The sequence below is a fragment of the Saccopteryx bilineata genome, chromosome 11, assembly GCF_036850765.1.
Source record: "Saccopteryx bilineata isolate mSacBil1 chromosome 11, mSacBil1_pri_phased_curated, whole genome shotgun sequence".
Taxonomy (NCBI): domain Eukaryota; kingdom Metazoa; phylum Chordata; class Mammalia; order Chiroptera; family Emballonuridae; genus Saccopteryx; species Saccopteryx bilineata.
Window position 1 is genome coordinate 72,480,749 of NC_089500.1, and position 18,824 is coordinate 72,499,572.

The following is an 18,824-nucleotide window of genomic DNA, read 5'->3' on the forward strand; positions in this document are numbered from 1 at the left end:
ACAGAATGAATGACTGTGCTTTACTTTTTTAAGGAATGTTTTCCTGAAAAGCAAGGTCACCGGAAGCACCGAGCAGAGAAATCCCAGATGGCACGAACGTTTGATTTCATTTTTCGCATGCGCGTCATCGGCCGATGGGGTGGAAGGCTGACCTCCCCGACACGCCCTTCCTTCTGCCTCGCTGCCCGCCACTGCAGTCGCCTGGGCGAATGTTTTTTCCTACGGCGTCTCCTGGTCCCTCTGACCAGGACGCCTGGCCGCGTTAGGCTTCATTAGACCGGGGCTCCGGGTGGCGGAGAGCCGCTGTACTCTGTGAAAGGGGAAGTCCTAGCCCATCAGTATCTCAGGTCTGTCCCCTCAAGTAGCTTGTGACGTCTCGGACAGCAGCATCTCAGCTCTCTAGCTGTTCCTCTGATCGCCATCCGTTTTGCATTTTTTTTCTAATTTTTCTGCTTTCTTCTGTGACATGCAGAGGTGGATTAAGGTTGGTTGAGGCCCCGAGTGCAGAAGAAAATATTGGGCCCCTTAAAAAAAGAGAGAGACAGGGAAAATAAAAATACACGTTAACCATATTTTTAAACAAATAAAAAATACTATGTACTGTTAATGTTAAAATTGCACATCTGAAACCAAACTTGGAGTCATTAGAAAAAAGTGTCAAGTTGGGGTTTTGCGGGGCCCGTCAGAAGTCGGGGCTCAGGGCGCTCACCCGGTATGACCACCGTTAAATCCGCCTCTGGTGACATGGATGACTTACGGAGATGTTTTAAAAACCCCTGCAGAAATGGCTAAACTTAGCCGTTTCAACAGACCTACTAGGTGCGAGCATCTAATGAGATGAAGGTGAGGACTATCTTGTACCATAGCTGCAGTGGCGAAAGGCAGACCTGGGTCTCAGTCCTTGACTTGGTCACTTTCCTGACATCAGCGTAAGCCTCTGGGTCCTAGTTCATAAATGGGTGACAGTGTTTGTGCCACTCAGGTAGGCTGGTGCGAAGGTTGAACAAAACAGTCAACAGTGTGCAGTTGTCGTGGGATCAGTATGGAGAAAATGCACCGTGAGTTTGTTTCAGTTGGCGGGGTGCGTCGTCTCTTTCTGTACAGGTGTGTGATGTCAGTAACATAGAGGACGTGAGCGACAAGATCCTTCTGTTCGGTGTTTGTGTGGATCGCCAGGAAAGTGGCTTGTTTGTCAGGGAGGAAGTTTCTAGTGATCGGACCCGAGCTTTGTTTCCAGACTTTTCCCGAAATGATTTTATTCACTTTTGTCCGTCCTGACGTTATCCACATACCTATTTAGGGTGGACTCTGCGGGGGGGGGGAGCAGCCCCCTCCCCGTCCCCATCCCCACCCCCACCTCTACCCTCACCCCTACCCCCACCCCCACCCCCACCTCTACCCTCACCCCTACCCCCACCCCCACCCCCACCTCTACCCTCACCCCTACCCCCACCCCCACCCCGTCCCCACCCCCACCCCCACCCCCACCTCTACCCCCACCCTCACCCCTCCCCCACCCCACCCACCCCCGCCTCCACCCCACCCCCGCCTCCACCTCTACCCTCACCCCCACCCCCACCCCACCCCCGCCTCCACCTCTACCCTCATCCCCACTCCCACCCCACCCCCGCCTCCACCTCTACCCTCATCCCCACTCCCACCCCACCCCCGCCTCCACCTCTACCCTCACCCCCTCCCCCACCCCACCCCACCCCCGCCTCCACATCTACCCTCACCCTCACCCCCTCACCCACCCCACCCCCACCTCCACCTCTACCCTCACCCCCTCCCCCACCCCACCCCACCCCCGCCTCCACATCTACCCTCACCCCCACCCCCACCCCGCCCCCACATCTACCCTCACCCTCACTCCCTCCCCCACCCTACCCCACCCCCACCTCCACCTCTATCCTCACCCCCTCCCCCACCCCACCCCCGCCTCCACCTCTACCCTCACCCCCTCCCCCACCTCACCCCCGCCTCCACCTCTACCCTCACCCCCACCCCCACCCCACCCACCCCCGCCCCCACCTCTACCCTCACCCCTACCCCACCCACCCCCGCCCCCACATCTACCCCCACCCCCACCCCACCCACCCCCGCCCTCTCCAGCCACTGCCGAGTTCAGTGGCCATGGCTGGAGGGAAGGAGTGAATGACCAGGCGGTGTGAATGTCCCACCGGCGCTGTGTGTTCCCGGCAGGTTGACCTGCCCGCTCTTCCGCCAAGCTCCCTGGGAACTCCCGAGTCCGAGGAGGGCCAGGTCGCCTACGTCCTCACGGGTTGCTGGCCTGGACGCAGGTTTCGGTGCAGGTTTTAGTGCCAAGCACACGTGCTGCTCTTAGCAAACCTTGTGTGTTCGGCGGCTGTGGGGCTGAACGCGGATCCCCACCCCGAGGTCGTGGCGATGAGCTTTCAGCTGTTAGGCGACTGGACTGCTCTCTGCGGCGACTTGTTCTTTAGGAAGCTCCTTCTCTGCTCTCGTAGATCTAACATAAGGCCGGACCACGCAGACTCCAATTTCCACGAGTTCAAGATGCATACCTTCAACCGGGTGACGTCCTGCAGGGTCTGCCAGATGCTCCTGAGGTGAGTGTGGCGGCCCAGCGTGCCGGTGGAGGGCGCTGGTGTGGCCCCCGGTGCTCCAGACTCCTCTCGCGGCCCAGCTGGGTGTCCAGGGCTGGGGGGGTGGTCTTAACTGCCTGGACCCCACGGAGCTCTCCTCTGCCCTGTACCAGGACGGGGCCTCTCGACCCCAGATGGCTTCCCGGACTGCAGGATGGCCTCCCAGACCTCAGGCTGGCCCCCCAGACCCCAGGGAGGCCACCAGATCCCAGGGTGGTCCCCTAGGCCCCAGGGAGCCCACCCAGATGCCAAGGAGGCCCGCCCAGACCCCAGGGATGCCCCAGACCCTGGGGAGTCCCCCTAGACCCCAGGGATGCCCCCAGACCCCAGGATGCCCCCCAGACCTCAGGGAGGACACCCAGGCCCCAGGGAGGCCCCTCAGACTCCAGGGAGGACACCCAGATGCCAAGGAAGCCTGCCCAGACCCCAGGGATGCCCCCAGACCCCCAGGATGCCCCCCAGACTCCAGGGATGCCCCCAGACCCCAGGATGCCCCCCAGACTCCAGGGATGCCCCCAGACCCCAGGATGCCCCCCAGACTCCAGGGATGCCCCCAGACCCTGGGTAGTCCCCCCCAGACCCCAGGGAGGCCCCCCAGACCCCAGAGAGGTCTTCAGACCCCAGGGCAGCCCTCAGACAGGCCCCTTCCTCTGTTGAGGGGACTTTGCACACAGCACGGTGTTTGTGTCCTGTTTTCCTTTCTCACACTAATGATTTCTCGAAGGCAGAACTCGGCCTCCTCTAACTCCCCACCCCTCATCTTACCTTCCAGAGGAACCTTTTACCAAGGCTACTTGTGTGTTAAGTGTGGCGCGAGGGCGCACAAGGAGTGTCTGGGACGAGTGGACAGCTGTGGCCGAGCCAATTCTGCGGGTAAGCCTCGCTCGTCGTGGCGGTTCTCCCTCGGGCAGGACGTGCAGCTCGCTAAACGCGTGTGAGGCCCAGCTCACTCTTTTTCTTCTTTTTTTTCTTTTGTATTTTTCTGAAGTGAGAAGTGGGTAGGCAGACAGACAGACTGACTGGGATCCACCTGGCACGCCCACCAGGGGGCGATGCTCTGCCCCTCCCGGGCGTCGCTCTGTTGCAACCAGAGCCCCTCTAGCACCTGAGGCAGAGGCCAAGGAGCCATCCCCAGCGCCCGGGCCAACTTTGCTCCAATGGAGCCTTGGCTGTGGGAGGGGAAGAGAGAGACAGAGAGGAAGGAGAGGGGGAGGGTGGAGAAGCAGATGGGCGCCTCTCCTGTGTGCCCTGGCTGGGAATCGAACCCGGGACTTCCACACGCCAGGCCGATGCTCTACCAGTGTTAGAAAATAGTTGACACTCAAATGAGCTGACTACACCCCTGGTGGGCTGGGGCTTCGCGAGGAGCCTGGCGGGGGGGGGGGTGTCTCACGTCACCCGTGTCACTCACCCCGGCTCTCAGTCTCTCCAACACCATGCTGATACCACCAAAAACAGACCAGCAGAGTAACAAAAACAATACCAAAACATGATTCTTCATTTCCATCTCGACGAGGTCCGACATGTCTCCCTTACGCTCTCGGTCCTCGGCTCGGAAATGCTAGCGATGCCAGAGGCAAGCCTCGCGCAGCCCGGTTCCTGAGTGAACCGGCTGCGTGCCCTGTCCTTCCGCAGCGTGTCACGAGGAGCACGCAGTCTCTGGATCTCGTGTACATGTTTTCTCCCCGGTCTTCAAAAACCACGGCCCACGTCCATCCCCTGAATGGGTTGCGGAGCCGGCGGCGGCGATCCCGCGTCCGACAGCTGTCCGTCCGTCTCTCCTCCTCTTGGGCTCTCCTCCTCCCCCTTTTCTTTTCTGGCCTCTTTATGCTTTCCCTTTCTTCTTCTTTCTCTTTGTCCTTTTTCCCCCTGGAGTCTCTCTGTGTTTTATCAATAAGGCCTTTCAGAATCAGTAAAACTTTTTGAAGAGAAGAAAGGGATCCTTGAACAGCCCGAGTTCAAAAGGTAGCTGAGCCAACCTTTGATTTCCCCCAAAGGAAAAAGGTGGACATTGAATTATTTTATTTTGGGTAATCTGAAGGAAAGAGCGAACCGGAGGAATAATAGCTCGATGCGGGACGGACGTCGGAAACGAGGCCATTGCCAAGAAGGGGGGACTCCTCTCCGAGGTCCGAGATCACAGCCCACTGCTGGCCCTTTGTCCCTGCAGTGGGCCGTGGCTCAGGGCCCCGGGAGTGAGCAGCCGCTGGAAGAAAGAGCTGGCGTTTGTCAGGCAGGTGGGCTGTGCCCGCCCTGCGCGGGTCTCTGTGGGGTTGGGGCACTTCTGTAACTAACTCAGGCCGGTCAAGTAAAGGAGACAAGGTTTGTGCCCTCTAATGCTTCCGAAGGTCAGAAGCCATCGACAGCGTTGTAAGAGATGGAAGAAATACTGTGTAGTGTTATTGTTATACTTTGTCTGTGCAACCCAGTTGAGCCCTTCAGTTTGGCTCTTTGTCTTCCTGTCTCCCCATCCTTTGGCGTCTGTGAGGATGATGCATATGGCATTTGCCCAGAGGGGTGAGTGTGGTTCTCTGAGCTCCACGTGTCGGTCTGTGAGGACTCTCGGGGGGTGCCCTGGCCGGGGGCACAGTGCTTCCGTCCTGCAGGGGACAGGGTGGGAGTGTATTTGAGAGGCGGACAGAGGTGCTCGGAGCTCTGCCTGTGCTGTTGACTAGTCTCAGGAGTTTGTGGGGGTTACCTCAGCAATCTGAGCTGTCAGGGCTTCCCCTCTAAAATGGAAGTGGGGGGCTTCTTGTGAGGGTCACAGAGCCTGGGCACACCAGGAGCTCTGTATTTGAAGCCAAGGTGTTGTGTTGAGAAGTTATTTGTTTTTTAAAGGATAGGCTTTTTTTTTTTTTTTTTTTTTTTTTTGACAGAGACAGAGAGAGGGACAGACAGACAAGGGAGAGAGATGAGAAGCATCAACTCTTCGTTGCAGCTCCTTAGTTGGTTATTGATTGATTTCTTATATGTGCCTTGACGGGGGGTGCTATAGCACAGTGGTCCCCAACCTTTTTTGGGCCACGGACCGGTTTAATGTCAGAAAATATTTTCATGGATGGCCTTTAGGGTGGGATGGATAAATGTATCATGTGACCGAGACAAGCGTCAAGAGTGAGTCTTAGTCAGATGTAACAGAGAGAAGCTGGTCATTTTTAAAAAATAAAACATCGTTCAGACTTAAATATAAATAAAATGGAAATAATGTAAGTTATTTATTCTTTCTCTGCGGACCGGTACCGGTCTGCGGCCTGGGGGTTGGGGACCACTGCTATAGCAGACTGAGTGACCCCTTGCTCGAGCCAGCGACCTTGGGTCCAAGCTGGTGAGCCTTGCTCAAACCAGATGAGCCCACGCTCAAGCTGGCGACCTTGGGGTTTCAAACCTGAGTCCTCCGCATCCTAATCCGACGCTCTATCCACTGTGCCACCGCCTGGTCAGGCTGAAGGATAGGCTTAATCTGTAATTTTTGCATTGTTTTTGGGATGTAGAACAAGGTGGATAGAAGACTAGTGAGCACATAACTTTGAAGTGAGATGCAGGATACCATTGAAAGGACTTTACAGTTGGAACTTTTATATTTGAAAAATGGTCAACAGGAGGCAGTCGGGATTTCTGGGCTAGGCAGGTACAAGCGTGGCGTATTCCAGAGTCGGTCCCTCTGCCCTTTGCTGGGTAGCTTTGTGCGGGGAGGGCGACAGCACGCCATGGCGGTGAAGCCGGCCAGCGCTGGGGTCTCATTGGGTTGAAATCTGGCTCCACAACTGACCTGCAGGGCGGCTTTGGAACTAGTAACTGAACCTTCCTTCCCTCCGCGAATAGGGATAATGCTGGCAACGTAAATGGATGTGTATGAAATGCTCGCACCGTTCTTCTAAGTACTTGAGCTCTGTCCACTCACTCGGTCCTAGGAAAGCTCCAGGAAGCTGGTTTTATGGCTTTTCTTGTCTTACGGATGAGAAACTGAGGAACAAAGAAATAAGTAGTTTGTCTAAATTGTTTAATCAGTAGAACAAAGAGTCAGCTCCAGGAGGTCTGGGTCCTGGGTTTACTTCTAACCCCTGGGCTGTGCGGCTAGGCTGTGAATCAGCGGGGATGATGGTCACCGGATGGGTTAAATGCACCACCGAACCCTAGTCAACAACCCTAGGAGAACCTTGTGCATGGTTTTCTCTAGGAAAGGGAGAGGTTGTCTAATAGTTTTTGTGTTGTTGTTGTTGTTTTTAAAGAAATAACCCTTTTAAATTAAGTTAGTAATTATCAACTGTGTTTAGGTTTCAGTATTTTGAAGTGCAGGAAATTCAGGCGTCCCTGGGGACCCTCCTTGCCCTCTCCCTGGGGTCTCTGCTTGCCCTCTCCCTGGGGATCCTGCTTGCCCTCTCCCTGGGGACTGTCTCAGAGCTGGAAGACTTAGACGGTCCACAGCTCCAGGGCCCCTTGGGTGAAGAGGATGAAACTGAGGCATAAAAATGTGATAGTAAGAGAACTAAGTAAGAATAAGACTGTTGGTGCTCTACCAGCGGTAACGTTTACTTAGATACCATTCATTAAAAACGTAGTGTCATTCTCTAAAACTTCTTCATATACAGCAGGAAAAAAAGCACTCTACACCTCTGGCTAAATGTGCATCTTGGCGTTTTCAACATAATTCCCTTGCTCTCTGGATTCTCTCTCTGCCCTGTGACCTCGTGTTGTGTCCCGTTCTCCTGTCCTCACACCCGCGTCCTTTTTCTCCTTCTCTCTCTCTCTCCTCTTTCTTCTCTGCTCAGGCCTTTTAAGAGACCGATGGTGTTGAATGCTCATGGTCGGTTACTTCACGGCACAAAGTGTGTCTGCTCAGGGCGCTTCCCTCTTTGGCCGCCGGTTAGGATTTGCTGGGGAGCCCTACCAATAAGGGGCTGTATCCTTGGGGGGGGGGCAAGGGGAGTGAGTCTCTGGTACACCCCGTCAGCGGCTTCTCTCCCCCACTCCCAAACGGACGCCTGCCGGAAGATGGAGGTTACGACACCCTCTCCTCCAATCTAACCCTTTACTGGGAAAGTGAAGTCTGACAACTAGAGGGGCGGAGACGTGGGTAGGACTGCAGTGTCCCTGAGGGTCTGGGCCCTGAGGGTCACCCAGAGGTCTGCGGGAGATGTTTCGGTTCCATCCCTGCAAAGACAAGAGCTTGGCTAGATGTGGACTAAGTGGGATTAGAAACTCACCTGAATCCCTGGCCCGGTGCGGGAAGAATGAAGGATAGAGAACTGAGTCGACCTTCTGCATTCCTGTCCAATATTTATGCAAGGAGGGGCTCCCGCCCTGAGCATCGATCATCAGACTTTTCACAGGGGACACTGAGGTTAGGTTAATAAGTAGCAGGAGAGTGAACCGGCTCACGGAATACCCGATGACAACGATACCTTTATTTCTGGAGAAATCTCTTCCCTGACCCAGGGGATCCGTTGTCAGACTTCTTGCTTGGCTCTTCCTGTTACCTCTCCTGGTAATAGACCTTCTTTTCTCCCTGCAGTTCCAAGATCTTCCTCTTCTGCGACTCCCTCTTTCTCCAAGCTCTTTGCCAATCATTTCATCTCTCCTTGACCCCCGAACCCTCCATACTGGTCTGATTTAAACTGTTCTCTAATTAGTTTTTGTGTGGGTTTTATATATTTGCCAAAGTTAGGTTGTGTTGCGGTAATGCAGTCCCAGTGGTTTAACACCTAGCAGTGGATTTCTCACACACCCAGTGCTGAGGGTTCCTGGCCCTCTGGGACAGCTGCCTTCTAATTAACGGCTTGGGGACCGAAGCCCGTGCCAGCTCATGACTCTGCCATTTCAACACGTGGCCTCCAGGGTTTCTGTTCTCAAGACCCACAGACTGGAAGTGAACAGTGCCCTTGTGTTTGCTCGCAGACCTATTGGTTAAAACCATCATGTGATCTCAGATTAACCACAAGGGAAGCTGGCCCTACAGTCTCTGACAGTTTTTAGTTCCTCTGGTACAGGGGTCCCCAAACTTTTTACACAGGGGACCAGTTCACTGTCCCTCAGACCGTTGGAGGGCCGGACCGGACTATAAAAAAAACTATGAACAAATCCCTATGCACACTGCATATATCTTATTTTAAAGTGAAAAAACAAAATGGGAACAAATACAATATGTAAAATAAAGAACAAGTAAATTTAAATCAACAAACTGACCAGTATTTCAATGGGAACTATGGGCCTGCTTTTGGCTAATGAGATGGTCAATGAGCTCCTCTCACTGACCACCAATGAAAGAGGTGCCCCTTTCAGAAGTGCGGTGGGGGCCGGATAAATGGCCTCAGAGGGCCGCATGTGGCCCGCGGGCCGTAGTTTGGGGACCCCTGCTCTAGTAGATTGTATGTTCCTTCACTACAGGGACTGTGCATCCCAGTGGTACCCACCACTCAGCCCCATGTCCAAAGTCAGGGTATATAATACCAAGTATTAAGCCTCCCCCTCCCCCCAAGAGAAATATACTGCTCACAAACATTAGGGAATATATTATCGCTTCCTATTCATTTTGAAATATCCCCTCATTTTTGTGAGCAGTATATTTCAGCCCTACTGCAATCCTAAACAGTTGGGCGTGGCTAAACACTAGCTACTGAGCATCTGAAATAGCCTCGTAGACACTTCTTTCTGCGGAAGGTAAGCCTTCTTTGGCTGTTGTCTTCCCTCGTTTCGGAAACCTTTTGGAGTTCGTGCTTTATCCCCCTTCGGGGTATCCGGCCTTCATTCATCCTTGAAACACTAATCACTGGCAGAAATGCTGTGCGTTTCTGAGGGAAGGAAGTTATTCATTCTCATTAATATTTGACTAAGACAAATCATGAACTCAAGGACACGCGAAGTACAAAAATAAAGTGTTTTAATTATTTTATATTTGTAAAACAAAGCGCAGCTTGGAAGCACGTTTGAAGAGTGGGTGGCTGTGTCTTCCTGTTTGACCATTTGCACGGCTAGACAGAGCAGGCAGGCAGCCTGGCTCTCCTTTTCGCTGAACTTGAGTTGACTCCTTGACGTTCACCATGGCAACCTCCACGATCAACACGCCCGCGGACTTTGAAGTGCGCTGCCAAAACTTCCCAGCTTAATAATGAATAGGTGTGAGCTCCAGTTCTAGGAGAGTCCCCGAACAAGTCACGGCAAGGCTGACGCGGTCCTGGAAGGGCCTCGCTGTCTCACCGTGTCCCCTGCCCCGTGAAGGTCTAACCCACGCCGGCAACCTCTGGGGATGTTTATGCTTTCCCCCTCCCGTCACCAATGGCTAAAAACCCTCAGGTCCCATCCGTCCCCTGACATTGCTCAATAATCGCTTGCTTTGCACGCCTTTCGGTTTAAACAAAGACGGTAACACCAGGAGGCAAATATTGCTGGGGCAGACGACTTCAGGTTAATGCGCCTTTCCCCTCGGCAGGCGGGAATGCAGGGCTCAGCTGGTCTCCTCTTCACCCGGAGCGGAGCGTGTCCCCGTGTGCGGAGCGCGTCCCCTTGTGCTTACCTGGTTACTAGCTCTTCTGTCCCGGCCAGCAGCTGCTCCTGCGGCTGCCCAGCCACTCCCAATTGGAAAGACGTTGCCTTGGGGTCCCTGTGGTTGGTTTAACCCTGCAAGTTTGCTACCTAGAACCTCCCCCCCCCCAAATTGGCATCTGAAATGGCTTTTATAAATAGACCGCGGTATTTTAACACAAACTAAGCAATTCGGATAGAATGTTATTTCAGCCTTCTACCACTAGGCGTTTGATGAAATTACTTGGCTGCGAACCGAGGCTTGATCATCAATTACATAACCCATTACTTACTACTTTTTACATAAATCTACTCCATATTACTTATAGCCTTTTACATAAATCTGTCCTCTTTTTTTTTTAACGTATCAAGACAATCTTACACCCAAGGATCATTATTATTCCTTCCGTGTAACTATTTGGATCAGTTTGAATGAGAGATCCATAATTATTAAAGTGAACCAGAAGCTATTATATGGTTGGATTCCTGTTGGAGCTTCTGAGAAGACTTGAAATGAAAGCCTCTTTGCAAGTATTACTCATAGTTTGCTTGTTTTTCCCCAAAATACTGCTGTAGATCTGAGTGGGGAACACAGTATTCATACAGCTTCCTCCCCAGCTGGGTCAGCCCCTCTGTCTCGTAGTTCTAAAGTTTCACAGAAATAGCATGTTTTTTGTTTGTTTGTTTGTTTGTTTTTGCTGTTGAGGACAAGTCACTATCAAAAGCGAGGCTGTCAATGCCTTTTCTGTGGCCCCTTCTGAGACAGATGTTCTTTTTTTTTTTGTATTTTTCTGAAGCTGGAAATGGGAAGAGACAGTCAGACAGACTCCCGCATGCGCCTGACCGGGATCCACCCGGCATGCCCACCCGGGGCGACGCTCTGCCCACCCGGGGCGACGCTCTGCCCACCAGGGGACGATGCTCTGCCCCTCTGGGGCGTTGCTCTGCCATGACCAGAGCCACTCTAGCGCCTGGGGCAGCGGCCAAGGAGCCATCCCCAGTGCCCGGGCCATCTTTGCTCCAATGGAGCCTTGGCTGCGGGAGGGGAAGAGAGAGACAAAGAGGAAGGAGGAGGGGGGGTGGAGAAGCAAATGGGCGCTTCTCCTATGTTCCCTGGTCGGGAATCGAACCCGGGTCCCCTGCACGCCAGGCCGACGCTCTACCGCTGAGCCAACCGGCCAGGGCCGAGACAGATGTTCTAACCAGATATTGCTTTGTCTGGTCTGAAGAAACAAACTTCAGATAGGAGACAGAGCAAACTGTGATTATGTATGCCCCGAGAGTCAGCCGGCTGGGACAGACAGATAAAATGGGACTGAGCTTTGTGTAAAGGCATGAAGTGAGTGTGAAGCCTCCGTGAAAACCACGTCTGTGACACATGTGCACACGCCGCCCTGTGCGCTGGTGTTGGAGGTGGAGTCCAGCCGTGGCCCTGAACGCCTTGGCCACACCACCGCTCTGAGTTACCTGCAACCAGTGGGGACAGGAGGGAAAATAAAGAAATAAAGAAATAAAGAAATAAAGAGAAAGAAAGGAAGGAAAGAAAGAAAGAAGAAAGAAAGGTAGGAAAGAAGAAGAAAGAAAGAAAGAAAGAAAGAAAGAAAGAAAGAAAGAAAGAAAAGAAAAAGAAAGAAAGAAAGAAAGAAAGAAAGAAAGAAAGAAAGAAAGAAAGAAAGAAAGAAAGAAATGCGAGGCACACCCTCCCGCCTCCCCCCTCCCCCCAGGGCCCATGAGTCACCAGCTGGAAAAGTTCTGGAAAGGGTAAGAACGTTTTGCAGTTTGATAAGCAGGGGCCAGAGGACGAGGTGGCAGGGCAGAGACGGGCTGCGGATGAAACACGTGGGGAGAACGTGAAGGATGGCATTATTGTCCTGAGGCGGTTTCCCAGGAGAACGAGGGAGAGACGGAGACATGTTTCCCTCCAGATCTCAGGCAGCGACCCTCCCAGTTGGTCAGCATCCGGGCGCAGTGGACGTGCGGAGCACAAGCCCTCAGTGTGTGCGTCCTGATGCGGGACTGTGACTTGGGGGTTTTGAGGGGTCCGAGGGCCCGCGTGGTCACCGCGTTGGGTCCCAGTCAGGAGGTGAAGGATGACGTGGCGGCCGCAGGACCAGAGCGAGGTCTTCCCTCGTGTCCCAGCCAGAGTGAACGTCTCCTTTGAAAATGTATGGAACGGCCTGACCTGTGGTGGCGCAGTGGATAAAGCGTCGACCTGGAAATGCTGAGGTCGCCGGTTCGAAACCCTGGGCTTGCCTGGTCAAGGCACATATGGGAGTTGATGCTTCCAGCTTCTCCCCACCTTCTCTCTCTGTCTCTCTCTCTCCCTTTCTCTCTCCTCTCTAAAAAATGAATAAATAAAATTAAAAAAAAAAACTTAAAAAAAAAAAAAAGATGTCAGGGATATGATGAAAGTTAAAAAAAAAAAAAGAAAGAAAATGTATGGAACGGCACTGCGGTGGGCTCTCCCTCTCTCTCATCCCTGTGACTTTAAGCTCACACGCTGGTGCCTTGATGTGGTAACCAGGATTTACGTGACGTCTGCGAGCGAGTCAGTCGGTTCCAATGGTCTGACCTTTCGGGCCAGTGCGGGGGTGTAAGTAAAGGGGTCTGTCTAAGGAGTTCTGAACTCAGAACAGGTTCTGAGAGTTCTTCCCAGTCCATTGACTGTAGCCTTGCTCTCAGAAAATTTACAGACCCTGTAAAGCCAGAAGCCAGGGCCAGCAGGGCCAGTATCACAGCAGCCACCCGACCCATGCAGGTTCGCATTGGATTCGGACAGTCGGTAAAGAAACCATGGAGCCAAAAACTGGTGGGCCATAGTCTTTAATCTAGCTTGCACCCGGCGGGCAAGTAAAAATACACACTGGGCTCCAAAACTCAGTCACATTCAGTGCTCACAAAGCTACTGATTTATCCGAGTTTCCTAGAATCAAAGGTTTCTAGCTCACCAGCCTTATTCTCCTCAGTTCCCCATCTCCTTCCTTATCCCAGATACAAACTCTGTACAAACTGGCATCTCACTCAGCACTCCGCCATCTTGGCTGCTTTTCCTGGCCTTCTCCACGTGGCTTCCTCCCGCTGCTGGCTCTATTCTCTCTGCTCTCTCATGCTAACCTCAGGAACCAAGAGCGCAAAATCCCGTTTTGCCCCCACTTTATACTGTAGCTTCACAATCTCTAATCCAATATACAAAATAGGGAAGTCTCTAATACAAAGTCACTTCTCTGAGGCATGATTGGATTGTACCACCCCTCATCAAAAAGGGTGGGAAAGGCTTAATCCCAAAACCAAGCCTCATGCTATAACAATTCTCAACACACATTAATATCACCTGGGCAACGGCCTCTTTAACAAAGTGAGCATAATACATTTTATCTGCCCAACAGACCCCCAGCCTGAAATATGACCCAATACAAGGTGTGACCTTCAAGAGCCCTTGTTTACGTGACCTGTTCTAGCTTGAGCAGGTTAGAAGCCGAATGGCCTTAGGCCGCTCCAGGGAACATGTGCACCTCCTTCCCGGGTGACTGAGGGCAGGGTGAGGGTGGTGGCCGTGGGGACGGGCAGGCAGGAGTGGCGAGGGACAGTGTCAGCCCCGTGAAGGACTCCTGTCCTTAGAGCTGGGGTTGCGTCTGGCCCAAAGTCCCCTGGCCCTGTCCGCTCTGTGGGTCACGCAGAGGAGGCTTTGTGCAGGGCCCTTCTTAGCACAGCCGAGCAGAGCTGTAAGGAAGGCGGGCTGGCTCGATGGGACCCGCGGAAGGGGAGCTGGAGAGACGAGGGGAAGGGGGCGTGCTGGCGAGGGTGGTCAGGAAGCCTGGTGCGCTCTCGCCTGCCCCTGCCTGGGTCTCACACCCTCTTGATTCCGTGAGAGAGGCTCCCTCGTGCTGGCCGCTGGCCTGCAGGCCCCTGGACCCTGCGCAGCAAGGTACGAAGGGCTGTCACCGAGGGTCTTCCTGTCCCCGGGTCTGTTCTCGGGGTGGACAGGAGCAAGTGTGTGTGCATGGCTCCACGCCACCGTGGAGACCACTGCTTCCTACATGGCAAAAGACCCGCTTTCCCAAGACATAAAAATGCTTCTGTGCAGAGCCAGGGAAAAAAACAACAACTACTTTTGAATCAAAATGAAGGTGCACACTCATGTGTGAACACTAGACCCGAATGATCTGGGGGTGCCCGATGTCAGAGGCGCCCTGGACGTGTCACAGCTTCTCTCTGAGGATGCTAGACTTCAGCCCCCCTCCTGCTGGGCGCTCCCACGGTTCCTGATGTCCGGAGCAGGCTCTCTCTCTCTCTCTCTCTCTCTCCCACTCTCCCACTCGCTGGTGGTTTAGTGCTGTTCTGGCATGTGGGTCACTTTGGTTAAACCAGTGAGACAAGTATTGCAACGGCTCTGGTAGGAACCCGAGCTCACCTTCGGCGGGTTGTAAGTCTGGGCACGGTACCCAGCCAGAGGGTGCTGTTAGGCCCTCTCCCCGAACCGGTCCTCCCAGCAGTCTTTCTCCTGCAGCTCTGCCTGTTTCTAGGAGGTGAGGGGGAGGAGGAGGGACACAGTGTTCTGCCCAGGAATGCGCCTTAGCAGGGGCAGACGTCAGACCTGACAGTTATCTCTGAAGCCAGGGCCACGGAGTTTGCCCTTGACCAAGGAATGCAGACTTAGCTTTTCTCGGAAAGGTGATGTTTTGCCATTTCCATTAATCAGGGGTTATCCTGAAAATCAACAAGCAGACCTCCTGTTCCCTGCCCCAGGCAGTCTGGCTGTGTAACGCAACCCGGGCAGCCGGTCAGGTGTTCTGATGGGCCATTTCCCCTTGAACTCTGGTTGGTGGGGCTTTTGGAAAGTGTGTCTGAGGTTCACTTAGGCCGACCAAGCTCACATCCGGGCTTTTCCTCCCGAGTATTGCTCCTTGGTTCCTTCCTCTGTTTTCAGGTCCTTGTTTAGAGGATTGTTTCAGATGGGAAAAGTCTAGGCAGAGGCTCAAAATGACGAGTGTTTTCCTTCAGAGTCTAGAGAAATTGTTACATGGATAGGTGCCCCCGGGGTATGGGGAAAGGGGTGAAAACAGCATCCACGGGGCTTTCCCTGGGCAGTCCGTGCCTCTCCTTACAGAGCGAGCCTTCGCCTTCCTGCCGCGTCACCCACCCGGAGATCCCTGGGCCCCTTATACCTTTAGTCATTCTCAGGGACTGAAACCGACTGGAGATTGTTCTTTCTGTGCGTAGAGAGGTAAACTGACAGGGAAAGGAGAAACCTGCATTGGGATCCAGTCCTCTGTTATTTCCACCTTTAAATTGAAATGTATTTCCCTCCCCCCCTAAAAAATTAAAGAGTTACAGCCACTTAATGAAAAATAAAATTATACGCAACATTGTTATGTGTTCAACGTGCAATTGTTACAAATAGAGAGGGTCATAACTTTGCAACTTGATGTATTGAGATTCTGAAAACCCAGGGGTGTTTTGAAAGCAGGGTTCCCGCCTCGCTTTCTCTCATGCACGTAAATTTAGTGCAAACCACTGTTTTCACGGAGCGCTATGCGGTTGGCTTGCCATTGCTTAGTAAACAATTGGAAAAGTTAAGCCTAACCGAGAAGTCGTTTAGAGCTATGAGTCACTTTCCTGACAAGCCAATAAGGCAAGAGAACGAGAGTTGCAACACAGTGACTAGCCCAGCCTGAGGGACCCTGGAAATGTATTTACAGGTTATTAGTCAGGAGAGCAGAGCAGTCGTGCGGATCACACTGCACAGAGCTAGCGAAGGCTACTACTACCCAAACAAAATAACTTCACGCTGACAATGCCAATTTTTACCTTTGTTTCAGAACCAGGGACGCTCAAAGCACCGGAGGTAAGATGAACATTTACAATTTTTTTATATAGATATATGTATAAGTTTTGCATTTCAGCTTGTTTGCTAATAACTCAAGCGGGCTTGGGCTTGTAGAATGTTAAGTGTGTCTTTGAAAAGGGGTGGAAACGGGTACAGAGGGAGCAGCCAGGCGTTTGTGAATGAAACACACAGATTTAATCAGAGGAGTTGTCAGAGTCACCGGCTGAAGGTCTTAAGTAGAGGGAAGAGGGGAATATTTAGTCTAAGCGTAGTGCGTGAAATGGAACTTGCAGAATCTTATTGACTCAGGCCAAGTTCAAATAAATACAGGAGCGTTGCGGTGGCCTTGGTATGGGGGTGCGTTCCCCCAGTTCCGTGCTACAGAACTCCATAAACCCTGAGGTTGCAAAGACGCGGTGCTTGGAATGCCCAGCTTGGGTCCTACTCGTGCAGGAGGAGGGGCAAGCGGCCTCCATCCTGGGGAAGTTGGCAGACCAGCCTCTGTCATGAAGCGTGTGGCTGCCCAGCATGCGCTGGCACCAAAAAGTTGCACTTAAGGAAGCGTTTCCTGTTTCTGGTGCTTTTACATCTGAACACAAACACAATTCCTATCTTGTCTTATTGATCAAATCGAGATCTGATAGTCATCCTTTTGAAAGTTCAACGTGGAGTCTAAGGTCTAATGGCTCAGGAGGAGGTGATTCCTGTTTACCTCTTAGAATAAAGCCATTAAAAAAATCAGAATGAATGTAAACTATGGCCAATTCCACGCAGCCCTTGCGTCGGCCTTCAACCCAAAGTAGCAGATTTCTTACCCGACCTCCCCAAGATGTCATATCAAAGAAAATGAAAATATAAGATGTGTGATGTTATGTCAACCTAAAGTATGGTTATCTGAGAATTTCAGGATAAAAGAATGACAAAAAACATTTCTAGGCCAAATTATTGTAACACATATCTCATTCCGAGTGGTATACTATTAGCAAGCTTTCGTAGGCAGGCTTTTATATCGTGGATAAAAGTTCAAGAAAAGCAAAGCGAGATGTCAAGCTAGAGGTGAGTTTTTCTCTACTTATTTTTTGCATAAGCACATGATTTTTTCATGTAGGATACAAACGTGTGACATGAGGGAATTCACACGCTTCTCTTCGATGTGTCAGTTGACTATATTTTAGAATCTAGATCAAGGGGATGTATATAACATGGTAATAATACCTTAAAAATAGGCCGCACAGGTTTTTCTAGGGCTCACGTAAATTACCATAAAATTTATTTCAGTGTTCAGTTGACAGATAAGGTCTTTCATCGGGACTGTAAGGTTTATTGCAGAAGTATGGATGACTTCGTGGACTGCAGGCTTCTTTCTTTGTAGAGCTTTGAACTTGAACTCAGTGTTACTTTATATTGATCCTATTAGAGATAGACATTCCCCCCCCCCACTCCCCTGAGAAGGTGATTTCATTTGATTTTATTTAAGTTATGTGCAGTGGGTGTATATACAGAAAAAGAGTGTGCTAAAAAAGAAGTGATTAGTCATTTTCACATGATCCTAAATAATTCTCTCCTGCCATTTTTTTTTTTTTTTTGGTACTCTTAAAAGTTACACGTAAGCCTTTTATGAAAGGAATGAATTTTCACATTGATTTTTTAAAAATGTAGCATCAGTGTTTAGCGACTTGCTGATTCACTTTCTGACTATAACAAGTGTGTAATTTTTATTTAATGTGTGACTCGGCTAATAAGCTCCACTCTGGATGGATAATGATACAGAGTATGCTTTGGTACACCTGCCAGTTGATCTGGAAACTTGAGCTCGGTGTAAGGGGGAATTGTAACAAATGGACCTTAGGAAGTACCTCTCACTGCATGCTCCCCCCCCCCCCAAGACTGCAGAGAGGAAGGTGCTTCCAGTCTCCCAGGCAGACGTTTCTGTGACAAGGAATCTTTCCAGAACTAACGAGAGCCTCCTGTGAGCTCCGTAATGTTTATCTCCCCCCCTCTCTGAAAGATCCTCCTTTTCCTCACGTACAGGTGTGTAGTCCTAGTCTGTTCCCCTTTCAATAGCCACGCTCGTGAGCATTTCATTCGGGCTGTTACACGGCGGTGCCAAGGTTGGCCGGTTTTCAGGAGCCACAAGACCCTGGGGCTCCTTACCCCGCCCCTGGGCTGCTCCCCTGGCGCCCCCTTCTGCAGTGGACCTCAGAGGCCGCCTCTGGCTCTGGGAAGCAATCTTGTACCATCGTGTACCTATTTCATCCGTGCCTGTAGGGTTTTCTACCTTTAAAGCAGGTAGAGGAGCCCGGTGAACCGTTGCTTGCTTTGTTGGTGAAATCAACAGAGAGAATTTGGTTTGACCACAAAAAGGCGGGAAGAGAGATTCTTAGACGATCTGGGTATTTCTTTCTTTTTTTTTTTTTTAAGAAAGACAAGGTAGTAGGTAATAAATTGAGAAATAAACTTAGGTCCTTTGTTTGCTTTTCTCCCCACCCCTCCAACCCCCCACTTCTCAGTAGGTCCGACGAGATGGAGAAGGTTCTCAAGACTGATTCTCCCGCTCTCGTGGGGCTGTAGCCGGGGGTCCTGGGGGTGCTCAGTAGATGCACCCGCGTCTCCCTGCTGCTGCTGCTGCTGCTGCGGAGTATGTTTCTGTACGTTCTGCTAAACATTTCCAAATACTTTATAGAGGCGTTTAAAGTATACTGAGTCTCCAACTCTCCAAATGCACTTGGTTTAAGTAGCTGAAATTCCTTTTTTTTTTTTTTTTTTTTTTTTAATTCAGCATTTCATGGTTTGTTCCACGGCCCACTCTTGCTGTAGAGAAGTTTCTGTTCTCAGGGTCACTGATTTTCAGTGAC

The 18,824-nt window shown here is 51.7% G+C and overlaps 1 protein-coding gene across 2 annotated transcripts in view; it reads left to right on the top strand.

The window, feature by feature from the left end:
• Positions 1-18,824, top strand: part of VAV3 (vav guanine nucleotide exchange factor 3) — a 315,192-nt gene that overhangs the window by 204,399 nt on the left and 91,969 nt on the right. For both annotated transcript variants that reach the window (XM_066246277.1, XM_066246278.1), the window contains exons 16-18: positions 2,487-2,588; positions 3,397-3,497; positions 15,962-15,987. In XM_066246277.1, the coding sequence (XP_066102374.1) occupies positions 2,487-2,588; positions 3,397-3,497; positions 15,962-15,987 (229 nt within the window). The remainder of the gene's footprint in view (positions 1-2,486; positions 2,589-3,396; positions 3,498-15,961; positions 15,988-18,824) is intronic.